The 27,130-nt window shown below is 34.9% G+C and overlaps 1 protein-coding gene and 1 non-coding gene across 2 annotated transcripts; one reads left to right on the top strand and one right to left on the bottom strand.

Moving 5' to 3' along the window:
- The first annotated feature begins 14,455 nt into the window (after positions 1 to 14,455).
- On the top strand, positions 14,456 to 26,338 carry LOC143209446 (uncharacterized). The gene is made up of 7 exons (XM_076425073.1): positions 14,456 to 14,616; positions 17,908 to 18,311; positions 24,980 to 25,208; positions 25,277 to 25,419; positions 25,496 to 25,625; positions 25,917 to 26,099; positions 26,172 to 26,338. Exons 2-7 carry the CDS (start codon positions 17,922 to 17,924, stop codon positions 26,336 to 26,338), a joined length of 1,242 nt encoding a protein of 413 aa, XP_076281188.1. The 5' UTR covers positions 14,456 to 14,616; positions 17,908 to 17,921.
- Trnad-guc (transfer RNA aspartic acid (anticodon GUC)) lies at positions 20,725 to 20,796 on the bottom strand. The gene has a single exon. It is a non-coding gene; the product is annotated as a tRNA-Asp (tRNA).
- Positions 26,339 to 27,130: the final 792 nt, after the last annotated feature.

Here is a 27,130-nt window from a genome sequence, read left to right as displayed (position 1 = left end):
CCAGATGAGGGGAGGGAGCACGAATTGAGGGGGAAAAGTCTCTCTACTCTCTGCCAGTACCGGGCTGGTCACGTGACTTGGCCGCGACGGGAATATCGTCGTAGAAGGGGAAGGTACAGTGGGGACACAAGTCTTAATCTGGCGAGTCTGAATTGTTAGTCACGTGCAGACTGCGGATCTTTATGCAAAATAAAAATTGCCTGCATCGATTGCAAGGAAGGGAAACCAAATTGAATGTTATTTCTTCTCTTAATGAAGTTAATAGAGGAGAAATCATATATTGACATGTTCGATTTTTTAAGTTTTCCAACAATTTTGAATTTCATCTATTCAATTTTTCTATAAATGCATAAAAATCCGCAGTCTAGTTATGTGTAATAATTAGACAGCGAATTTGATGCATTTATGACAATTTATGTCCTTAAATTTTGTTAATCTGTCCACTGTTTTAAATTGCAACTACATGTACAGGATATGTACAGGATTTTTAATTGAAAAATTGCATCAGTATATTGGAGAAATCATTCTGTAAGAAATCACATTTAAAACTGTATAAGAATTATTTCTCAAAATATGCATTACGTTCTGATCATAATCGAGCAGGTTGGTAGTACCATAATGGAAGACGTAAGGAAGGCAATTTTGGCAAGGACTAATAGTTCCAATTGGAGAATTCAACTTAATTATTCAATGGTTGGCTGGTGCTCTCAGCTGAACCGTTTAACGAAGAGAGTGAACGGGTTTTCTTAGAAGCGAGGAGCATGGAACAGTGGTAAATTTCCGGTAACATGCAACAATCTGAGCGTACATAATTATTGTTATCCACCCCGGGGCTCTTCATGCACTGCAGACTACTTCTACGTGTGACTGCTCATTAATAGTCATTAACGCATCGCCGTTAACTGCGCCGATAGTGGTAATATTTAGAAAACGTTGATTCTCGCATTCAACACACGTGGATAATGCCGCTTAGATTACTTGACAACGAGGTGTAAAATCGAATACCAAGTGTTTAAAAAAGAATCTAGGACTTAACCCTTTGTAAAAACCCGTTTCATTCATATTTTGTGCAAAGGGTTAATGAGTTATACATTCATAGATCAATTACCATTTAAGTAATCATTAAGATCAGGTCTAGTAATGCAATTGCCATTGAATTTCGAACTTTTTCCTAATATTAACATTAAAATGTTTAACATTAAATGTTCATAGAAAACTATAAAGAAAATGTAAAATACCGGAAAGAAGCTGATGAAGAAGTGACGTTATTTAATAATAGAAACAATTCGATAATGATTATTTTACACCAATGCTGCTGTACAAGTTTTCAAATATATTTACCCAATGTCTGCAAAATGCATTTACTTTTTTACTCGAGACAAATGAACATTTACAGGACCTCGATTACAGATCCTCGTTACAACAACATGAATTTCTGCAGCTTAAAAAATTGATTCAGCTCCGGATAAGCAGTGGAGCAGCTTTCGGGGTCGAACTTTGTGCAGCTTAGCATAATGGGAGTCGGTGTACGGTAATTATTCAACGACATTCGTCGTTACTCCTGTTCCGAACGAGAATCGGTCAAGTCTGGTTGCGGACACGGAATTCTCAATTCCGCTTCGCGGCGCAACAAATGCAAATGAAACTTTCTTCCTCGCAGACGCGTGTCCTGGCATTACTCGTGCCAAGGTCATTGATTCCTCCGGTAGTTCCGGCTTAGTATCTGGGCCAGGTTAACCGATCCGACAGAGTTGCCAGCATCGACCGGAATACCATCGCGAACCACGCGACGCGCCGTCACACGTTTTGATACGAGTGTTCGGCCTGTCCGATAACTAGACGACCGGACACAATCCAGGAATCGGTTACGTACCCCTCCACCCCAAGCCCGTATACACAAATGCGCTTTTAAGATTCTTCTGTTAAGCCTGCCTTACTGTTAAGGTCATGTCAAGGTCATAGTATATACTAGGTCGTTGAACTCGTCTTAACACAAGCAATAATATTATGCGAAATATGTAGTGTCATTTAAAAGAAGGCAACCTTCATTTTTCGTGAATAAATTTCGTTCTTGAATCTTTTTATTCCGATCAATATAGTATGCCTGTATAGACAGCCGATTTTTATGCAAAAGTAAAAATTTTCTACCTGAACTCCAACAAACTGGAGTGAACTAGAAATTGATTTTATTTCTTTATATGTTTTATAGGTCGGAAATAATGTAACAGTGTTTTTAAATTTCAGTAATGTTTTTATACTGTTTTAAATTACTCATTTTCGTCGCAAATGCATAAAATCCGCTGTCTAATAATATACATAGTTATCGTTATCACTAGACTGCGAATCTCCATGCAAAATAGAAATGTTTTACATTGATTGTGGGAAGCTGGAATAACATAAACGTTGATGTCATCCCTCAACGACTTTGTTATATTAAAAGGAATACATAACATGCCTGAATTTTTTAAATCTTTTACTGTTTTATATTTCACCCAGCCAATTTCTTCATAAATACATAAAGATCCGCAGTCTAGTTAACACTATATAGAAAAGAAATTATGATTTTTGCACTAACGACCTTGTAAATATTAGATGATTGCAAAAGTTCATGCCTGATTTGTAAGTAAAACACATTTTCATACAACCTGATAACCTATACTATAGCACCATTAATGTAGCTACTTTGATTAATATTGATGTAGATATTAATATATTTAAAATAAGTAGATATTAGTTTACTTATTTCCTCGTATCGGTATTTTCTCTTGTTGCACGAACATATAATATTGATTAAAATCCTAAGAAGACTACTTACAAATACAATCTGCTAAAATATTCGCATTTACTTCGAAAAAATGGTGGATAGATAATAAAATATTTCGAGTGTACGATTAGGAGATCTAATTTTTATCCGTTTCCCCGGAAGTGTTCAGCAATGAGATACGATTCAGCAAATAGAACCAGATGAAAAAAAGAAATCACAATGGGTAAACTAGTAAAAGAATACAATGACCTAGTCACAAATTACAGAAAGTCTTCTTTAGAACGAGCACCGTGCTAAATAGCAATTACTGTATCGTTCAGACACTAATCACTAGGCTAAAGATCTTTATGCATAATACAAAATGTTCTACATCAGCTGTACCATATAGAAGCTATTTAGAATCTTCTTCTTTTAACAATTTTTATGAATTGTAAACAATATAGCTCGTAAATTCTACTGTTTTTACTGCCCATTTTTCGCATATATTTTTCTATAAATACACAAAATTCGCAGACTACTAATCACTAACAGTAGTGATTTGCGCGAGTAATGTAATATTGTTATCTGCAAATAATTTGATATTGTTATTTGCAAATTTAATATTAAGATTACGGAACAATGCAACTCTTACTTCTCGAAAGCATTATGAATTAATAGGCAGAACAATTAATTGTTAATGGTGATAATATACTAAACAATCCTTTAATTTTGACGGAGGAAAGTATGGAAAAAATCTGGCGTTATTGTTCACGACATTCTATAATATGTTTTCCTAATGTAATGTTTAATTCAACCCATTTCATCAGGCACTATAATATATAATAATTTACGGGCGCAATTATTTCTTGAAAATGATCTAAATTAAGATCGAAACGTTGAAGTCAATGTGGTAATTTGCAAAATTGCTTTTATTAAATCACAATGATCGAACCAGTACGCCGATAGCATTAATATTACTCTATAATATGATACATAATTGTTGATGAGCATTAAGAAACATGAGACCTTTTTATCATATCCATAACAATTTTAATACTTCTCTGCAATTAATTATTATTGCCTTAATTCTCAACAGTTTCAGCAGTGCTTTCAATTTAATGACTATGCTTATTATGCTTATTATCAATGAACAGACAAACTAGTCTTATTAAAAAGTCATGTCAAAACAAGCATTGTTATATTGTACAAAATAATTCTACAAATACAAAAGAATTCTGAAGTCTCCATTAAAAGTTTGATGAATTATTTTTGGAAAATTGAGTATACGTTTAGTGCACACATGAATCATATCTGCTTGAACAATCATTAATGTAATAGTACGCAATTCAGTAATAATGACGCGTATGTTGAGAATAGCCTTACCATCATCAGTGATGTGAACGTACAATCTGATTAGCATGCAATTGTCAGAGGCTTAGGCCATTTCTCTCTTAAAAAATACAAACACTCTAAAAATTAGACATTAGTCAGTTCTTTATCAATTCCGAAAAACTTTTACAAATTAGTTTTAAGAAAAAATTGTAGTATATGTGCTCCGTTCTATGTGCATTGTTTACTATTTATACATATTTATACACACACATAACAATGATGATATACATATTAGATGTAATACATTATAAGATTGATGATTTATACTCCTTGATATTCATCAGAAGACTGGGATCTTCATGCATTTATGAAAAAAGTTGGTTGGACGAAATATAAAACAGTAAAAGCTTAGAAAAATTCAAGAACATTATATAAAATCAATTTTTCTTTTACTGCTGCTTCCCACAATCGGTGCAGAACATTTTTATTTTGCATAAAGATCCGCAGTCTATTCATCAGTATGTCAATATGAAGTCAGTCTAAGGTACCGATGTCGTCCCTGGGCAATTCAAGTTCTATATTCTAAAAAATACAATTTAAAAAATCATTCCTTATTGATTCAAAAGAAGATCCATATGAAACTGCTTCCTTGAAGCGTGTGTGAATGATAGCGCCGCGAGCGACTGTACGTCCGAGTCATGGCAGTCTGAATCTCCTTGCGGCGCACAGTGGGTCAGAATCAGGGTCAGTCAAAAATATTCTATATCAACGAGACACAGGAATCAAATAAAAATTGATTTCTTCTCCGAATTACGACTTCAATAGAAGGTAAAAATATAAAACATTTTTTATGGAAACCGATAAACCTATACTATAAACATGCATTTATAATTGGCAAGAAAAGCTGTAGAAACAGAACGAGAGACTTGAACTTGATTGTTATTTATTTAACAAATCGTATCAGATATAAATGTCCTTTTCAGTCTATCAGTCCTAGTTTTACCGTGTTTAATGACATGAAAATTTTCGAATTGATCCCACCGCTTTTACAAAAACGGCCCACTGCGTTACGAAGATCTGCAGGATGCCACGGCTACTGACAGGCCAGCTCGTGCTCGGAGCGGGTGACGTCAGACGCGGCAGCAAGTCAGATGACGAACATGACTATGATCATGCATGATGACGTTGGCGAGGCAAGAGAAGGCGACGGTGGACTCAAGAAGAGGAAGGAATAACAGGAACTTGTTTCGTTCCTCTCCTCGTCGGCCAGTTCTTTCCAGCGCCTCGCAACGTCGACTTCGCGGCCGGTATGTCAACTGCGCTAGGAATGAAGCTATTCCATCCGCTCGCGACTTCCTTCTTATAAATTATCCGTAGGGAATGACAGTGACCCGGTTACCAGCACTCGACTTGCGCTATACTCGCCGCTACCACTCGCGCAAAATTATTTCAAACGCCGAACGTTTCCTGTGATTTAATCGCCGGTGTTCCTTAAGACAATTCGCGTGTGACCGTTGCCCGGAAGATTAGCTGCCTGACGAAACTGCCAGATTTTCCGTGTTTCGTCGCTGGCCGCCTGACACCTGAGACACACGTGGATAACTCCGCATCACTTTGCCAGCAAGCTAAGTATCTCGTTAACGGTTCCGATCTAATTTTCTGCAATCCGATACGCTGCTGCGATTCCAGAGAGCTGCTAAATGTTGGTTCAAAAGACTCTGTGTGTCCGTGCATCTTCAGGTAATTAACAATTTTATTAACTTGAGTATAAAGCAAAATAAAAATGTCCCACACCAATTATAAGAAACAGGGATCAAATAAAAATTGATTTCTGCGCTGAACAATTTTATTAGTTTGAATATGCAAGATAAAAACATTCTACGTCAACGACAAGAAACAGGTATCAAATAAAAATTGATTCCTGCGCTGAACAACTTTATTAACTTGATAATGCAAAATAAAAACATTCTATATCAATTATAAGAAACAGGGATCAAATATAAATCGATTTCTGTGCTGAACAATTTTATTAACTTGATAACGAAAAATAAAAATATTCTACATCAACGACAAGAAACAGGGATCCAAATAAAAATTGATTTCTGCGCTGAACAACTTCGTTAACTTGATAATGCAAGATGAAGATATCCTACATCAACGACAAGAAACAAAGATCAAGTAAAAATTGATTTCTGCGCTGAACAACTTCGTTAACTTGATAATGCAAGATGAAGATATTCTACATGAACGACAAGAAACAAAGATCAAATAAAAATTGAAAAACAGGGATGAAGTAAAGCTTGACTCATTTTCTTATTTCATTAACTTGATGATAAAAATACGAATATTCGAAATCAATGACGAGAAACAGTGGTCAAATATATTTCTAATTTTAATAAGTTAATAACAACGCAACAGATATACAGAATAACAATGTAAGAATGCAAATTTCTATTTCGCTCCAGTTTGTTGTAATTGTCAGCTAGACAATTTTTATTTTGCATAAAGATCCGCTGTCTAGTAATCGGTGACGCTACTACGCCGAAGTGTAGCGTAACACGTTGGAACGTGCACTGTCAATACCGATTTGGTGTAGTTATTATCATAACGCGCCAGGTTTAGCGTGAACACTTGTTTCAATGAAGTCTGCGTCAGCACCTAATTCTGATCTTTTCGCTGACGTTATTCAGAACTCAGAACCATGCGTTTTCTCCGGTACACTTGTTCTCGGCCGCGAGGCGATGATGTTCTAAATTCTAACCAATGCAACGAGCCACATAGATCGCATGGATACCAAACGGAACCGTTCGATTGACGGAAATCCATAGAGAGTTTCCACGTAATCGAAACTAGTGCCAATTGCTTCTGTCGACACATACCACTTCGGCTGCTCGCATCCTACTCGTGCTTGGGTTACGAACACATTATCTCCCACTGCGCTTGACACCTTTACTCCACCATGCCGTTTTATAGGGCCGTTTATAAGCCAAACACGACGAATACCACGAAGTGCATTTCTTTGTCGCAGATTAGTGCTGCAGGTAAACTCCTGGAAAATTTGTCGTCGAACATGCTGCAGTTTTCGAATTTTCGTTAACTCCTCAGTGGGCCTTCAAGTACTTTATACCATTCAACTGTGGATCTTTACGCAAAATGAATAAATTAAAATTGATTTTAATGATTTTGTTGCATTACAAACCACATCAAAATATTTTTAAATTTCTCTTTAAATTTTTCACAGTTAATTTCTTCGTAAACGCATAAAAATCCGCAATCTATTTATCATGTACTTGAAACATGTAATGATTCAATTAAATTATATTCATATAATATAAATCCAATAAAACCAAATAGTTATTAATTGTTACACGTTAAATATGTATTAGCAGCAGTTTGAGTTCGTTCAATGCTTCGTTTAAATAAAAATTACCTAATTTTTTACTAACAATTTTCAACTACATTCTATTATACATATTGTAGTCAACTCTACATACTGGTCAAACGTGAATGATTTTATTCACAAATAATTGATTTACACAAATAAGTAATAATTGATGAATTTGTAAATTTCGTTATGCATTAATTTATAGTTTAAATTCTTTTTTGTGTCCAAATAATTGTAGAGTTTAAGGAACAGATTTTGATTTTTGTCGAATTATATCATAAACTATTTATTATAAACTGACTGAGTTTTTTTATTGCAAATTACGGTTTGTATCATGCTACTTAATTCAAACAATCCAAATTACATTTAATATTGTTTGATACGCAGTATAGTTTTGAAGGTAAGAAATTAGCTGAAAATTGTCATTCAGAAATCATCAACATTAACTTGCTTTGGAAGAATTAATAAAAATGGAAACAGTCGTCTATACTCGGCCTCACATCATGACGCGATGCTGGGCATCTTGTATCTTTTTATATTTCTCTTCGTCTTGTTTACTCACCAATCATTGCGTCTGTAATGCTTATTATTAGCTCCAAACTACAGGGTGTATCGAAAACGTTATGCAATTCGAATGAGTGATTCTATGTCATTTTTTTCCCCATGAAAACTTCTTTTTCCACAACATCGATCAAGTTTCAATCAATACCATATCAATAAAAAGTTAAACAAAACATATTACTGTACAAAGTTTAATTACATGAAATCAAACTAATTAACTGTTAATTAATTATCATATTTGTATAAAACACACATGCAGAATAGAATCATCTCTTTTTAAATTCAAATACGGTCTGCTAGGGGATTAACTGAATGCTGAAGGGAAAATGAAAATGAAAATTGTCTAACAGTCAATTGTAAGAAACAGAAGTTAAATAAAAATGTATCTCTTCTTTCAATGATTTTAATAAATCCAAGATAATGTAACAATACTCCAATATTATTATACTATGTCTCTACATAATAATAATATAATATATGCATATTTATTCAAATCTGCAGTCTATTCATTACAATACATTAATCACTGCATTAACCAAACGTGTTAGATATTATTGTCACAATTGAATGGAACAATTTATAATTTGAATAAGCATACGTACGAAAAAATTACTTGACAATAAATCTTAAAACCTGAATTCATCAAAGATTTAACATTACATAAAATCAGACAAGATTTTTCATTTTCAGTACCGCTATATTACTTTTCCTCGAGGACATTGATACTTGAAAGACAAACTAATTACGCTGCATTACTTTCGTCTAAAGTTTAATAGCTGTTTAATCTTAGTGGAAAAGTTTTCTGTCGTAAAATAGAGAAACACGCGAAAGTCCATTGGTAATTTCTGTGACTTTTTCTATGAACCATAGTGATACGATAAAACGGTGTTCTCTGGTTGGATCAACTACTCTATTTACGTAAATTTACGTAACGCCCGAATTCGCCAGTTAATGTGTCCACGATAACGATATTATACTTATATGTAATGTACATTATCGATGATGAAGAAAATGGTTCCAAAAAATATTGTTATTCAGACTTTATACGACAGAAGTCTATTAACAATCATCTCAGTGATCGTACTATAAAAACAAAAACCTAAAAATCTTTTTGTAAATAATAATTCCAAAATTACCAAAATCAAGATGATCCACTGGCACATAATTAAAATGTTCGCACAAAAATCTCTGGCTGTGAATCGTAGATTTTGAAACATCTATTAAATAACCACCGGTACATACATTGCGACAATGTTAATATTTATTTGAGTAAATTTAGAGATATTATATATAAGATAAACTCTGTGTAGATAAGCAGTGATTCATGCAGAGACTGCTGTTTCAAGATAAATGTATCAAAACATTGATGATGAGTCTAAATAATCCGGATGCTTCCTTTTCGGAATAAATATTTATCTAAAATAATTATTCATTATTCGTAACAAGCTAGTCTCTCTATTTAATCGAATTCATAATTATTTATTCGAATACTTTATTCGAATATCGATTGCAAAATTATTCGAATTATGCGAATAATTGGTGACTGTTTTTGTTTTTACGTAATTTTCCAAGAATATTTCAGATCAATTTCAACTAATTCCTGTACGAATCAATTTGTATTTGGATAAATTTTCACGCAGTCATTCGATAGTGTCGAATAAAATTTTAAGGTTTATCTATATCTTGTCCGAATAAAATTATGCCCGACTCTGGTTAGAGTTGAATGAGGTATGAGCGAGAGACTCGTAGAATCGGAGAACAGTGTTGAACCCGCCACCTTTTCTATGATCTTTTAAATATCTTCTTGCGCTATAAGGTTACTGTGCGATCGAAAGATTCCACATTATTATATGCTTTTCAGAGACGAGTTTTAGACATCAGAACTTTTCATCGAGGAGTTCGAATGAAATTACAAGCTGATGATCCAAGGATAACTTATGATGAGTGGTGCGCCCGGATGAGGTCTTCACCGGCCATAATTAAATAACCATGGGTCGGTGGGACTTTCGTCCGTTTGCAAAACTCTCTGAATACGCCGTAGATAAACGTTTTCATTGATAATATTAGATATTTGAATAATTTTCTGCCTATAGCAGGAGTGGCCAACCTGTGGCGCATTGGATGATTACAGATGGCGCATTGCATCTTTGCGACTACTTACTCTTTTGAAGTAGGCGCCATAGCTGAAGCCATCTTCGTATTTTCAACACCTGAATGCTCTCTTCTTACTCATCAGTTGTAGTCGACAAGATCATTTATCACTAGACTGCGCATCTTTATGCAAAATAAAATTTTCATACATCAATTGTAAGCTATAGGAGCTAAGTAAAAATGTATTTTCCTCACTAATGATTTTTATATTTTAAAAATAGTATATTGGCATTGTGTTAAACTCTTTTAAACTTTTTCTTGTTTTGAATTACAACTCATTTTTGTCATAAATGCATAAATTCCGCAGTCTGTTTATCACTATTGTAGATCGGTGCTCCAATAAACGTGTGTCTTTTGAACTGGCATAAATTAATTAATTTAGTTGCGTGATTGAATTATCGCTTTTCCTCCCTTAAGCGAAGCTGATTCTACCCCTATTCCTATTGTATTTTCCAACCCCAACAATGAACGTAATAGAATAGAAATTTCGAGTATATCGCCTGTGGAATATTTAGCATAACGGAAATGTGGCAATTTAGCATAACGAATAAAATAATATAAATATAAGTGTAACGATCAAGATAGACAGTGAGTCCCATTAATATTTGGACGCTCTCAAAAAACCGATAATTTTTTAAATATTGGACCACACGACTCGATTGTTTTTGAGGAGTTAGAACAATTAATTTACTACATGACGTGAGAAAGAAATCTTTAGAGAAATTACAATTGGTTGGAGAATTACAGAGAAAATACTAAAAGTAGTTATTTATAACTTTGTACACGGGCGTAAATTGAAAATTTAAAATATACATTTCGTAGAATATTTTTGGTTGATGTGGAAACAAACTGCAGTCATAAACAGATGCAAGAATCCTTAGATTTGTTACAAGTACAGACTGAAAATCATGAGAGACTGCAATTTTCACCATCTTTAAACTATGTAGCTCATTGGAACGTTGACCGATGTTGATGAAAATTTCAGAATATCTATAATTGATACAGATAATTAGGCCCACATAAAAATTCGTAAGCAACAACTTTTAGTATTTTCTATGTAATTCCAACCAATTGTAATTTTTTAAAGATCCTCAACAAAAAAATCCCAGTCGTATGGTCCAATATTAAAAAAGTAATCGTCTTCTTACCAGTGTCCGAATATTAACAAGAGTCGCTGTAGCTTTGCCTTTCCCAGCAGTATTTTGGTGTGTGTGTGTGTTCTTCTGAAGATATCAACAAATTATTATTGGATTACTTCACATGAATCTAATTTCTTCTTTACGTGAAAACTGGGCGAAGGTTATAGCTAACGATGGAAAATACTCTGAATAATATATTTTCCATTTTTCGATTCACAGAAATCACTTTTATTTGCCAAGAAGAACGGCAGAAACTTAGTGAAGTAACTAATAATAAACCGACTTTTGTGTACCGTACGTAGTAATTTTAAGTAATTTTAAGTAATTTAAGTAAGCAGTTTATCATATATCATACGAAGAAATTTAATCAAAATAGTGCACAATTTCGCAAGCTTTTAGCAGATGCACGAAGTTCCGACAATTCTAAAATTGTAGGATAATCAATCAGCTGATTGATAAGATTGTATACAAAGAGAGTAAACGCAACTATGTATAGTTCGCTGTTGCGCAAGAGTCAATAACCCGAAGCGAGACAATACAGAATGATAATCATGGTAATAAACTAACAGAGGTGTGTTGGTACGGTAAGAAAGGAGTCTAAGACCAGACAATGGAACTGTACTCGATTTGACATCGAACTGGCGCATTACAAAGTAATAGAACATTTTAAAGTAATAGAACAATCGAAATAGTTGAAATGCACAGATTTAGGATGTCGTTTGATAGTGATCATCGAAGTATAAAGAGTTAAGCAACGTAGTACTTACATTGTTATTACTAGACTGCGGATTTTTATGCATTTATGAAGAATTAGGTTGGGTGAAATATAAAACAGTAAAAGATTTTTAAAATTCAAGGGTATTGTAACAAGCAACAGTTGTTAATTTATTGTTTGATTAAGCTAGGTCAGGTAAGGCAATTTGTGCAACGCAAAGCAACAACTATTAATTTATTGTTTGATCAAGCTGATTCATAAGAGGCAATTTCAGCTCTACAAAGCAAGAATTGTTAATTAATTGTATGAATAGACTGAAATCAGGCCGAGGTAACTGGTGACACCGACGAGATACTATTAAAGACTGTTGTAGCCCCTGTGCTATTCAGCGACATAGGCAAGTGGGCACAGGTGGGCGCGGGGATAACGTGGAACTTACAGTGATCTGAAATGTCACGTCGCCATAAGTTCCACCAACGACGAGATACTCGTCAAGTAGAAGAAGAATGATATAGTATAGAATGATCATATTACCCATTCTGTAATTGCCTTATAATACTATCGCCGACGAAATACTATCTCGTCTCTTTACCTAAATAGAACCAGACGATATATGACATTGTCCACGCCCGGGGTGAACCAGCTTGAATAATACATATATTTTATTCTGAAGAAAGGTAAAATTGCAAAATGTTGTGGAAGACAATAGGTATAGGAATAGAATTTATTGAAAATCAACATATTTATCTGCTGTGTCGGAATCAAGAAAACCAGCAAAATGAAGTTACGGCAATAATTACTCGACATATTTACAACGATGGTATACAATCTTAATACATGGACCAAATATAACTAACTTAAAAATACACTGTGGTCTTCTTCCTCTTCGTTGGTGTGTCCTCTTCATTCGGCGTGTCGTCTTCGTTAGCAGCCGGCTGTTGTAATCTAGCTGAAACAGACTAATCGTATATAGAAACAATGCAGTTGAATACAGAATTAAATCACGCACGCGAGTGCGAATGTAACCAGCGAACCAGTTCACAAGAACAATTGTAATCCTGCACATGAGTGCGAATACAACCATAGAACCAGCTCATGAGAGCAATTGTACCCCGCACAGAAGTACGAATACAACCAGCGAAACAGCTCGTGAGAATAACTATAACCCCGCACACGGGTGCGGAAACGACCAACGAAGCAGCTCACAAGAGCAATTATAACCCCGCACACGAGTGGGGCGCTCAAAATATAAATTTGATATAGAATAAAATTGATAAATTTGAAGAAGGCTCAATATCGAAAGTCTCGATGAAACTTTTAAAATTAGTATGAAGGACAGGTTTGTTGAAATTGGGCCAAGGGTAGACAAAGGAAGCTTTGAAAAATATTAGTAATAAAACTCACCGTTGTTCCTTGTATGAACAGTTCAAGGTAGGTCAGGGTAACTGTAGATGACCCCTTATCCACCTCCGGTCCACCTCTGGTCCACCTCTGGTCCACCTCTGGAAAGTCCATGGTCCCTCTGGTCCTCCTGGTCCCGGAGCACGTCCGCTCACGCCGCTCCCCCCGGCCCGACTGACTGACTGACGGAGAGCTCTCGCCGAGCTAGAGCGGCACTCCCCACCCCACCGAATATCGATCGATGTCGATCGCCGTGACAATTATTGATAAATTTATTATTTCTGGCTGTTTAATGTTTATAACAATTCCATTTTACAGCGATGTCCACAATCAGTCCCTTGGCTATCTGATCACCTAATTTTTTAATAAAAGTGGCTAATAGTATTCGGGATACGGAATAACTTTTAAACTATGAACATTTTCGCACGCATTAATTTATTCAATACAATTCACAGATAAATTTATTATTTCTGGCTGTTTAATGTTTATAACAATTCCTTTTGCTAATTATGTTAACGAGCACTCCCTTGACCACCTTGCCATCTAATTTTTTACGGTAGTCTTTTCAACATATTTCTGTTCAGATCGATTCTTGGAACATTTATGACTGTATTATTTGTCTTACGGTTGTTATTCACTGAATATATTTCATAATAAAAGATTTATGACTCGTAAAACTGTTTGATTTTGCTGAAAAATCTCTATCAGCTTATAATAATAGCAAGTTAAGCTCGTTGAAACATTTCAAAAAAAGATAAAATGATTTTTACTACAATTTTGGCTTGGGGTGCCAATCATTGTAAAGTTTACCCTATCATCAAAAGTAAATTTTAAAGAATTATCAATTAGAGCTGTGAACGGTCCTAAGCATTGCCAATTATACATATGTATGTATAGCTATAAAAAATGGTCCGTTGTCCGAGGGTTAATTCCCATCCAACAACCGATACCGCTGAAATCTGCACAGAAATGGAATAACACCGTTTCGTTGGAACACGCGGCCATCACGCGGCAGCCGACTGAAGATTATTCGCAAATGCGAACGGACTCGACCACTCGTCAGATATACCTCTCGTTCGAACTGATAATATGGTTATTCATTAGTCGTCAGTAAGACGATTCACATCTCCAACAGCTGTTCGCACACCGGCGTTGGTGCCTCATTGGAACAGTGACACTCTGCACAGAAGTAAGTTAAAATTTCGCTTGCTCTCTTACTGCAGTCGAGGCACAATGGACTCGTGTTATCTGCACCGCCAGGTGAATATCGTCGAGGTTAACGAAACCACCTGCAAAGAGACCTATTCACGGTCACGGTTTCGATATTTACCGTTTACTGTTCGATAAGTGACAACAGGGATTCGTGTCATTCTTCCTCGGCGTTGTGGACGAGTATGCGGGTGTAACATGAATTGGATTATCGATCGAAATACGATGGAATGCGTTTAACAGTCGTGATTATCGAAATTGAATTAAATGTAGTCTGTGTTTCAATATTATTCCGAAAAATAACGGAGCATTTACGAATAGAAGAACCACAAAAACATCCAAGAAAATTGAAGAATGAGAAACACTCCGTGAACTTAATCAAATCGTTGAAAGAAGAAACCATGTTTTATTTATAAAAATGAATTGATAACTTTTTCTCATTCCTAGCAATTATTTTATTTTACGCAGAGATCTACAGTGTGATAATTAAGAATGTTTTACATTACAACTATTTCGTAGTAATTGAATATATATGTTTAGACGTACTTGTAATATTTAATTTTAAAACATATTATGTATTACACACACTCTATACTAAATATTATATATTATTATATAGTCGGACAGTTTGAGTGTTTATTTCTTTGTGATTGGACAGTTTGAATGTTTATTTCTTTGTGATTAAAATTTAGTGTACGTTAAATATACTAGAAAATAGAATTTGTTTCTTATCTAATATTTACCTGCTTCGATAGCTTACGTAACTATATCTGTTCAATAAACTATGAACTCGTTAAAAAACTCTGAAGTAAAACTGTCCATTGTCACCTATGAATATTCACAATTAAACTACGGATTGTATGCATTTATGGCAAAATGGTACCATTTTAAACAGAAGAAAAATTGAAATAATTGAATAGTGTCGACATAGGTACTATTTTCAATTTGTTAATATTATTAAAGAAAGAATTAAAGAATCTATTTGATTCCTGTCTCTCTTAGATGATGAGGAGAATTTTTATTTAACATAAAAATATTTGCAGTATATATTAATAATAATTTAAATAATATATATAATATATAACATATACTACACATAGATATACATATATACATATAGGTACATCTTGTTATGAAAGAGATTTTATTACAATTGTCGATATATTATTCATCGGTATTAAATTTAATCTTAATCTAATTCAGAAGCATGTGTGTGAGAGAGAGAGGCCGATATCTTAGCCACACCGAATAAGGTTACAATGATAACGTATACAATGTTGTATACAATACGATGTACAATAATAAGCTGCTTAAAATCTCATCACTGAGAAACACAAAATAGAAAACATCCTTTGCAATATCGTTCGAAATTAACAAATTTGCACGATTTCTTCCATCCTCTGCTTAAACTTTTATTGATTAAAACTGTTTAAAGCCCGTTGTTTATTCACTCCTTGTATTTATTAAAACTGTTTGAAGCCTCCTGTTTATCCACTCCTTTTATTTATTAAAACTGTTTCAAGTCATCTTTCTTTATCTGTTCGATGTATTATCATAACCAGGTTAATCCCTTCTTAAAAAAGAATCTTGCAATCCTTAAGATTTAAGTTCACATTTTGTAACATTTATTCTGGTAAACAAAATGGTGAATGTTTATACATGTTTAATTGGTTATATTTATAGCGTACACAAACCATGAGTACACAGACATAATTTATCACAAACTTCCTCGGTAGGAGCTACATGTGCTTGTTAATTATTATTGTCCCAATAATTGACTCCCACTATATTTCATTGACATTAGCACGTGAATAATACATATAACACTGGCACAGTCCATGCACCAATTGCCTGTCGATAAGAAGAAACACAGGCATGACAACAAGTGAGAAACAATGTTATATCTACGTCTTGAAATAAGAAAAACATAGCTTACCACCAACAGTGAGATAAATGTACTTTCAACCCTGAAATGGCGGATCGTTCAGACCCACAATACTCGTCTTATTTAATTTACGAAACTTTTGAATTTCTCAATATTTCAAGAGAATAATTTATTTACAGTGACTCATTATTTATACAACCGAGAAAGGGGTGATTGTACAATATTCTACACAAATAAATGAGTCGAAAATGTAGAATAAAATTTGTTTATATGAGGCTTTGTTTTCGAGGAAATAGAGTTTGGGAATTCGACGATGCGTCTGTTCGTGATCTACCGAGTCTACTTACAAATGCTGAGCGCGCGAACCTGACGCATTTTCAATGTCAACTTTCTTGAAAACAAACCCTCATAAAAAAAATTTCATTCTACATTTTCGAATTATTTTTTGATGTAGAATCACCTCACATTCGATTGTGCCACAAGTTGCCGATCTTTATCTGAATTATTACTAATTAACACTAGAAGTTGAGGAATTGTAGAATATCAATTCCACTTTTAACATAACTCTGTAATATTTATTATTGTGTTCAATTCAATGGTTGCTGCAGTTGCTTCCTAAAATTGTTTACAGCATCTGTCTAATGATTTGTCCACGGTCTCTTTGTTATCTTCACTTGAAACATTTATCTTAGCAGCAATATTGGATTTACATTTATAAACTCGTAGTACAGCATTGTGTAAACATCACTATTTACAGTAGAACTATACTAAAACAGATCAGTGAATATCGTGAGCTATTGTTTTAATATTAGTTTTGAAGAACACAATCCAATGACTCACTGTATTTTCGGAATAGAATATTGTCTAAGATAATGCGTACGACCTTATGTATGCTATGACTAATTTTCGTGTCCTCAAATCCAAATAAAGCATTTTGGTTAATCTTAGTGTTATCGTGTCTAGACGATTCTCGTAATTGGAAACGATAAGCAAAATGGTACAGATTCCATCGCCATTTTTATGGGTGTAATTAGCACGAGAATGATTGAATAATCAAATGTCACTTAGAAAAATCGAATATCACTTGTTAGAAAGAATATTCTCTAGCCTTATCATTAGATTCCGGATCGTTATGCAAAACGAAACTTGTCTAAGCTAACTGTAAGAAGCAGATGTTCCATGAAGATATATTTCCCCTTTCAATAATTTTGATAAGTCGAAAATAATATAACAATATCCTTAAATTCTTGCGATGTCTTTGTACTTTCGTATTTGATCTATTTTTTCTGGACAATGGTATTGGTTAGAACATTTTGAAAATTCAACATGATCTTACAGGACATTGTTTCTGAGTTTTATTTTATTTTGTAATTTTTTACTTTTTAGACACGGTCCTGAGAATGGAAAAAATGAATAACAAAATGTCACTACCGACGAAAGAGGCACCGGCGGATAAACTAATTCAAACTGAAACGCGCACTGATCTAAAACAGAATATTTTAACCGCGGAAAAGTTGAAAAACGTTATTGTTAATCATGAGCATCAGGTCGAGCTCGAGAAGAATGAAACAAAAAACAAGGCCGTAGACAAAATACAACAACAAAATCAGAACATCTCGTGTTGTAAACTGGAGAAACCCAAAACCGAAAATGTGAAACCGAAAGGCGTCGAAGCGGATAGAACTAAACGAAAAATGGAAGACACATTAGTGAAGAAAGTGGCGGAGGATGCTAGTACGAATCAAACCAAATCACCGAAATGCAAAATGATCCCAATAGTCAAACAATCAGTAAGTTCAATTTACATAATAGCATGTATGTATACATATACGTATACATGTATTTGTTCGCTTACGGAATACAAAAAGATCCCGTTCGCCCCAACAAAATTAAGAGATATAATTAAACAGCGGATCTTGATGCAAAATAGTATGTGAATTACAACAAATTCGAATGACATAGAAAATCTCCTTTCTTAATACGTTTAATAGCTTGAAAATAATATAACAGTATATCTTTAAATTTTTCTACTATTTTTACCGTTTAAAAATACACCTACTAATTTTTCCCATAAATGCATAAAATCTGCCGCCTAGATATAATGTAACAAACTTAACCCTCAAAGAACAAGAATTTCCGTAAACGTACAAAAGAAGAACATGGGTGAATCACCTAACGTTATCACCTCAAATATCTTTGTTGTTTTCAAAGATAAATTAAATGTCTCGAGGACAAAGTTGAATGGTAAAATAGGGCTCATATATGACACCAAACAATTTTTGTTTTTATGCCATTCTTTTAGAGATATCGAGGTCACCTTCATCTTTTTAAATGAAACCAACCTTTCTTAAACATCTACAATGTTAGTCCCTTTCATTACGAATTCAGTGACTATAATTACTCAAGATCATTCAAGGTCACACACATGTATAAAGTAAAAAAATAAATATATAATTATAATATAAAATTCCGCCAGGTTCGCGGTGCTTTAAACTTAGGGTGCAGTTACAGTGAAAACAAGCGCGGTGAAAACAAACCAACATTCGCGACAACATTTCGACACATACTAAAGAAAAAGTACATATGTATTTTCTTTGTTTTTTTTTCACCGCACAGCTCACCTCGCTGCTCCACTATAAACCCATACTTAGCATATGCACAAAGTAGAATTGGTTGATCATGGTCAGACGATTCCTATGCAATAGCACGTATATTCGCTGCATTTTCAAATTCGATTCTCTCGAAAACGAAGCGTCAAACAAAAAAATGTTATTCCTTTTTTTCGACTTATTTTTACATGTAGTATCACCCCCTGCTCGGTTGTACCACCCGTCCGGCCACACCCTGTATATCCTGTATACTACACTTATTGTGACTTTTAACTCTTACAATTAGACTAAGTGTGATTTAACTTAATTAGTAATACAATATATGTACAGAAAGACACGGGTAGGGAAAACTGTACAATCTTTGGTTAATGGGGTTGGTTAGAGGATAGTTAAATGATAATATCTATGTATATGACTCTAGAGGCTTGCACTGGGCGACGTTTTATGACAGGGACATTGCTATTGTGCACTGGGTCCGGTACGTGACTTTTTTTAGTTTGGCTACGGCGCCACTTGTTAGTTTCATGGCACTGCCGTCCGTACCTGGGTACCTTTGATATAATCCCTTGCCATAAAACGCCTAAAATCGTCGTCTCTTGGGCTCAGCGCGAATGGATGCTTGAAGCTACAGCGTGTCTGGTTTCCAGATGACTGGAAAACCCCATGATATGGTCGCCACAGGTGCGGCTTTGGCGAATCCTTGGGCCCGTTTCAAGCGCCTGGTTTTAAGTTCCGACCACCCCCAAATCGTCGAGAAAGTAGGGATGAAACCCTGTAGAGGTAGGGCGAACCTAGGTGTTAAGTGTTATGTTTGCGAACTCTCGGTCCTCCAGTCAGACTGCACCCTGGACTCCGTTTAGTTTACACCTTAGATCTTTCTTCACAACTAGTAGCAATAGTAACAGTCTCGCTCTCAACTCTTGTATACATATCTTGTAAATATAGTCCTATATAGTACTCTTGCTTTGCCTTCCGTCCTTCCAAGTCGGAAGGAGGTTCTTTGGCAAAAATTCTTAGCGGGCACCTCGCAGTGCTAATTCATCAAAGCTCGAACAATCAGCCACGGGCGTATACAATGACTATGCTTATAATATAATCTAATTACATGTACTTAACTATTAATTATTGCACTTATAGGTCTAAAATCTCGATACGCGGTTTACTTAATATACATTTTTTGGTATGATACATTGTTGGTCTTTGGTAGTCTCGGTTTGGATACAACTTGCGCTTATGACGTAATCTAAGAAAGTATTATATATAAAAGGGTGTGGAGAATAAATACAAAAAGTAATATTAAAATTATAAGGTAAAAGTATAACAAGTAGAATATATAATAACCATGAGACTAAAGGCTCCCATTTCGGAGCACGCACGGTCTTATCACTAGGGTTTTTCTTTTTCGCACTTATTGCTACTACATGTTCCTCTTACGAGATATTCTTATCTAGATTATGGTTATGAGATATCTATACAGCTTAGCACAGGATGTACCGTCAGTTTTATGTTTAAGGGGGGGGGGATATAGGAAAATTTTTTTTTTAATTTTTAACGCTCATTTATTTAACGACAAAAAGAGTAAAAATATAACATTCTCCCCGGCGGGGAATCGAACCCCGGTCTCCCGCGTGACAGGCGGGGATACTGACCACTATACTACCGAGGATGTTATGAATATTGGCTTATTAGGATAACCATTTAAATAAACAAATGTGTATGGTTGCAAAAATGGCTGTAAAAAACATTTTCCAAAAATTACAATTTACTAGGTTGCATGAAAAATAAAAAAAAAAGCATTTTTTAAAACGTTTTTATTTGGGCCCTTAATGAAAATTTAGAATATATGTTTTGTAGATCTATGTTAGTTATATACACATCCAGAAAATTTCACAAAAATCGATCAACATACCCAAGAGCCAGTGCCGTAACGAGGGCGTGGCGAAGAAGGCGCCCGCCACGGGCGCAAGTGAGTTTGGAGCACAAAACAAAGGATCCGATCCGGTTAAGGATCGCTTGGACGCTTTTCAAATCTAGCAAAAAAAATTATGAACTCTTATTACAAAACACGTATCCAAATCTAGACAAAGCATTAAGGATTTTCATAACAATGCCTGTAACAACAGCTTCCTGCAAACGTTCGTTTAGCAAATTAAAAATTGTAAAATCGTACCTTCGTTCTAATATTGGACAAGAGCGATTAACAAACATGTCTGTAATATCAATTGATAAAAAGATGTTGCCACAACATTAAATTATGACGATACAATAGATGTGTTTGCAAAAGAAAACGCGAGAAAAATTACTTTATAAAATATGCAAAACTGTGTTTAAGGTTTTTACTAGCTTTCCCCCGCCACTCGTTGCTGTAGCTCAGTATTTTTTAAAAGCATGGTTTTACCTGTCACAGATGTGACATTTATATGTTGTAATTAATAATTTAGAAATACTAACCAAATATTTCAATTCAAACGCAGATCAATCTACTCAGCTGAATTCCAATGCAATGAGAAACTTACAGAACAAATCACTCCGAATAGATCACAGTCTCTCTATTTATATACTATATTTCACGATATAATTTAAAGCAGAATACCACTGAGAAGATTCTCGTCGCGACGCATTGGTGATAATGCGTATCAACACGAAACCATATCGATTATTATACATCAATGTTGCGTTGTAGCCGGTGGAAAAAGTCGTCAAAACTCTTGAACGAATGGACTTTTTCGCATGATGATTTCTCATAAACCTTCCCGAAGGAACACTGCGTCTAATGGCTCAATCCCCAGCTTTCTACGTTCAGCCGTTACGGAGATGTTCGATTACAAATAAACGGACATTAACATTTTTATTTATATAGATTATATTATTTTAATATAATCTATTTATTTTATTTATTTAACATATTGTCCGAGTTTCTCCATCGTGCTTGCTCTGATGTTAAACCTATTGGCGATCCATATGTCCGAATTGGTCGAATTAGAAGCTTGTAGCATAATATTTTGACAGTAATATTCAAGTCTTTACAATAAAAAGGATCTTCTGTTGGTCATGAATGCTTTTTGTGCTTTCGATAGCATCTTATTTGCTGCTTGAAGCTCATTGTAAGAAGGATGGATCTGCAGCGGTGGTTTCGAACGCTGCTGATGGCCTCTCTTTGGGTTTTGCCGGCGGAATCGGTTAAATGAGGGGAAAAATTTTCCATCCCTCAAGGGCATGGAGAAAGTTTCTTTCCCCAAAACAACGCATCTGGTAAACGTCACGGTCAAGGACTTTGTAACGGCCGAGCCAAGGTTCTGGCAATCGTCACTTTTATGACCAGTCCTTCATCCCGACCGCCTACGGCCTACGGTACTCACTTGGAAAAGGTGGAAGATTCCTTGGCTTTCCTTGATACCTTTCCGTCATTCTTCCTCCAGTTGTTGTGACAATCTTTCTATTGTTTTGTTTGTTCTACTTTTTGCTATCCATGTTGGTTTCTCCTTTTGGCGCCTGTGTGGTGGTCGTTGCTTTTTTTAATTTTCCCATGTCAGTTGTGTCTTGTGTAATTTTTATCTTAGCGCAATTTTTGTTAAGGGGGTGTTCTCCTTTCCAACGATCCAAAAATCAATTTTATTTTATCCTCTTCAAGCGTAAGTGTTCTCAGCGAGGAGCAAAATTGAACCTGTGAAATTGCATAACATTGGAAGGGAGTATTGTAGCTTTATGAAAATGTATTACTCGACAGTTACACGTTGCCGATTAATGCAAATTAGAGGTTGCCTATGTTGTTGGCTGTTTTGTTGCATTGTACTATTTTTTTCAATGTGTCCGTGATTTTTGTGTTGTCCTTCGTTGTTAGATCATTTCCGTTGTTTCCATCCTGTTCCGGGTTGCTGAGATTTATATTTACGCGCGCTCAATTCTTCTGTTCTTCAATCACTTCCTATTATATATTTTATGAATAGCACTGTTACGCGAGCACTGCGATGTTACGTGAATTTTGCTTTCACGTTTTCGGCACTTTTCTCACATGTTCGCGAAATTTCCCTTGGCTACCTGAGTCGTTGACCGCTCTCTCGACACGTCTTACCCCGACGAGGGTTCAAGGAAGACTGAGGATACTAACCACTATACTATCGAGCACTGGACATTTGCTATTTTTTATACCAGCTACAGTGACTCCCACAAATATTCGGACACTCATAAAAAGCCGATAACTTTTTTACAATTGGACTATACGATTCGAACTTTTTTGGGAAGCTAGAGCAATTAATTTACTACAGGATGTGAAAAGAAATATTTTTGAAAATTGCAATTGGTCGGAATTGTATACAATGTATTAAAAGTTGTGTTTTACAACTTTTTAATGTGGGCCTATATTGAAAATTTAAAAAATACGTTTTGTAGATCTGTGTCAATTATATGCACTGCGAAAGTTTCATCGAAATCGGTTGATGCGGAGAAAAGCGACAGGCATTGAAAGATGTAAGAATCTGCAGTTATAGGCCGAGAATCGTGAGAATCTGTAATTTTTACCATCTTTAAACGTTTGTAGCTCATTGGAACGTCGACCGATTTTGACGTAATTTTCAGAATATGTTTAATTCACAAAGATCTACAAAACGTATTTTTTAAATTTTCAATATATGCCCGCATAAAAAAAGTTGTGAAATGCAACTTTTAGTATCTTTTCTACAATTCCGATCAATTGCAATTTCTGGAAAAATTTTTTTCACATCTTGTAGTAAACTAATTGCTCTAGCTTTTCCAAAAAAGTTCAAATCGTATAGTACAATATTAAAAAAATTATCGCACTTTCAAGAGTGTCCGAATATTTGTGGGAGTCACTGTACATCTATTACATTTTTAAATGTTTCAGTTCAATTGCAATAGTGTTCATATTAGACTAGTCGGAATATAGTTAATACATTCTATATACACTATACACACACCTGTATTTAACACCGGTCTCCCCTACATGTTCACGATTCAAAGTTCAAATCTGAACTGTTCTAAAACGAAGGTTCGTTGCGTTCTGAGGTGCACACGATGTTCTTGTAGAAAGTTCGTGCTATTCTCGTCGAAGGATCTTAGAGTTTTAAATCCTAGCTCTCTTCTCGCAACTTCGTACCAAAGCTCGGGAAGATATAATTTCTTTAGTGGGGATAAACAGGGAACGGATCACCAGTTTGACGCTGAACAAAGATCCCTTGTTCAAGAATCTTTCCCCGAAACTGGTGTCGCCTTTCCGCTGAGTGTGGGTCTGCAATGCGTCAATTGTATAGTTGAGTGGAGTGCGGCTGATCTGTTTTCCCGTTTCGAAACAAGACACTTAGCCGTACCCAGTCCCTAACGAATTCTAAGGGCCAAGCATGCTAATAAACAACTCAAAAATGACAGCACAGACCCAAAAAAGATGTCTAGACAATTCTAAACAATTTTTGATAGGTGAATTTCTTTATTTATCATGCTTTCTCTTATCATGCACTTGATTTTCCTGAATTATTCTTGCACAGTTCAAAAACCTTAACCTTGCGCTCCAGTGGTGATTCAGAGTCACCAGGTATTGTTTACATTTATTAAACATGTTGATATCTAATCAATTACTACACATTTAAGTATTGTTTGAGGTATTATATCAACTTCATATCCATAAAATTAAAAAAATCATGTACAATGGAATTATCCTAGGTCGGAAGAAATGTTTAATTTTCGAGTTAAAATGGCCCCGACTGCAAAGGGTTAAAAATATGGATAGCCCTATAGTCATGCACCTCAGTGCATGAAGCAACTGTTTTCACGATTTGCAATTTTTTTCAATTTTCACGAGGAACAATTATAATTGGTAATTCATAATGGGTTTACAGGATGGACAACATCCGACAAATGTTGCTGTTCCACGGAAGTATCCACCTTTGTCGAAGCCACTCTTAAGTGTACGTCCCATTGTGTTGGCGACTCATTTAGTGCCTTCGTTACCAATTGAATTGTTCGAAGTACTTGTGGAAGCTATCGAAGTTGCAACTGAAAAACCGGTTGTACTGATGTACGAGCCTAGAAGCCATAGACCTGTCGCGAAGGATCTCGTTGATATAGGTACGTTGACACTGCTAAATACGAGTGTTGTGAATTTGCTGGTACATATTCGGTACTGTTTCCTTTAGCTATCTTGCCAGCAAGCGAAGGATGGGAAGACGGTGAACTTTTGCCCGCAAGTTTCTGTTTCCAACATCATTTGAATAAAAATAATTCGCCGCGTGTTTACGCCGACGTCGTCGTAGCTACCGATCGGGCCCCACATGTTGAAGTAAAAATCGAATTCTAGTATGTAGAAATAACAATCGGAAACGTAAACTTATTAACATGTATATATTCAACTCCAGGACATCATAGATCTTCGTGGTCATCGATGCTCTCTGCCAGATCGGAAGAAACAGATTGGAGCAGCTGCGTTGATATTTAATTATTTGTATAGTAGAGGCGAAAATCCGACCTTCTTTGGCAACACGCTGGGTTCGTATATTATAATTAGCCCTTTTTTCACTTCGAGTTATTTTTCAATTTTATTGCCAACAATTCCCTACCTTTTTAAGTGTTTTATTTGGAATTTACTTCAAAGGACAGTTCCTTGACTAATACTTATTTGAAACAATTTTATTTATAAAGGAAAAACGAGATAGATACATGTATAAACCCGTTTCATTTACATTTTTCTTTCTCTGATGTCGTGTTACACTCTACAAAATTATATGTTGATTGCTGCGATGCGTAAGAAAATGATCTACATTAGAAATCGATTTTCAGACGCCGAGACGCAAGTTGCAGCTCTGCAGATGGTAGCGGGGAAGCAAGCGGAAGTTGGGATCATAGAGTCGCCTGTTATCAAGTGCCGAAAGAACACACTTCCGGGTATCGACTCGGTTCAAATTTTAACAAGTTTGGGACCTTTACCGCCTTATCGCATCATGGTAAAAAGGACACTTTCAGGTATATTGACATCGTGTTGAAAGTGTTGATTTCACACATACAATGAATGATATTTATTCATTCAATTTACAGGTGATGTGATAAAACAAATCACAAATTATCTGCTGAATATACATCAAGACCAAGAATGGCTTGACAAATTTGCTTCGTTTGGTGTTACAAGCTTCGCAAAGAATTCAATGGAATTTTATGATCAAACGGATGTAAAATCTGTAGTTACAAGTGTGCCATACTATTAAAATTTATTCTTCTTTTACTAGATTACATAATAGATACACATAATCATATCATCCACTTTTTTTTCTACATTTCTTTACTTTTATAATTTTCGCAAGTTGAAAGTTTAATAAATACAATTTTTTTTAATATTAATTTTCGATATACATATACAAATTATTCTAAGTTACACTATCTGCAAATTATATATCAAATAAGTTGTAATAACAGTAGGTTGTACTATTATTATTAATATCAAACGCTTACAATTTGGAACAGTTAACAAGAATTCAGGGAATAGCTCAGCAGATTCTCCCCGGTTGCTTATTAACAAAGTGCAAATCGTTTTCATAAAACGTGATTTCTATTGCTTTATTATGGAAGTATAGTTGTTTTTAGAATTCACTAATGTATTTATGGTAAATTTAGTTTCTACTCTATCTCTAATTGCATCTAAGTTTTTATTTTTACCATCGATGACAGCACAATCTTGATCCACCTGATATCGGTACAAGTAGAAGATGTTATGAATTATTAGATTTCATTGACAACATTTGCAATAATTTGTTTATCCCAGACAAACAGAGGAAGTGTTTCCGAGAAATTTTCTCACATGAATAAAATATAGAGAACAATATCGTTCATACAAAATTTTTAATTAAAATGTCATCTGTACAAGAAAAAATACCAAAGCATTATCAATTAAGTAAATTAAAAAAAGATTTAAAATTATTTGGCAACTAGATGCTGCATACAAAATTGCTAAGCACCCTAATTTTACAAAAAAAGGTTCGTATATACAAATTGGATATCAT

This window comes from Lasioglossum baleicum, chromosome 6 (genome assembly GCF_051020765.1).
Source record: "Lasioglossum baleicum chromosome 6, iyLasBale1, whole genome shotgun sequence".
NCBI classification, from domain to species: Eukaryota; Metazoa; Arthropoda; class Insecta; order Hymenoptera; family Halictidae; genus Lasioglossum; species Lasioglossum baleicum.
Note: the sequence above shows the minus strand (reverse complement) of the source record. Positions and strands in the feature narration are given on the sequence as shown.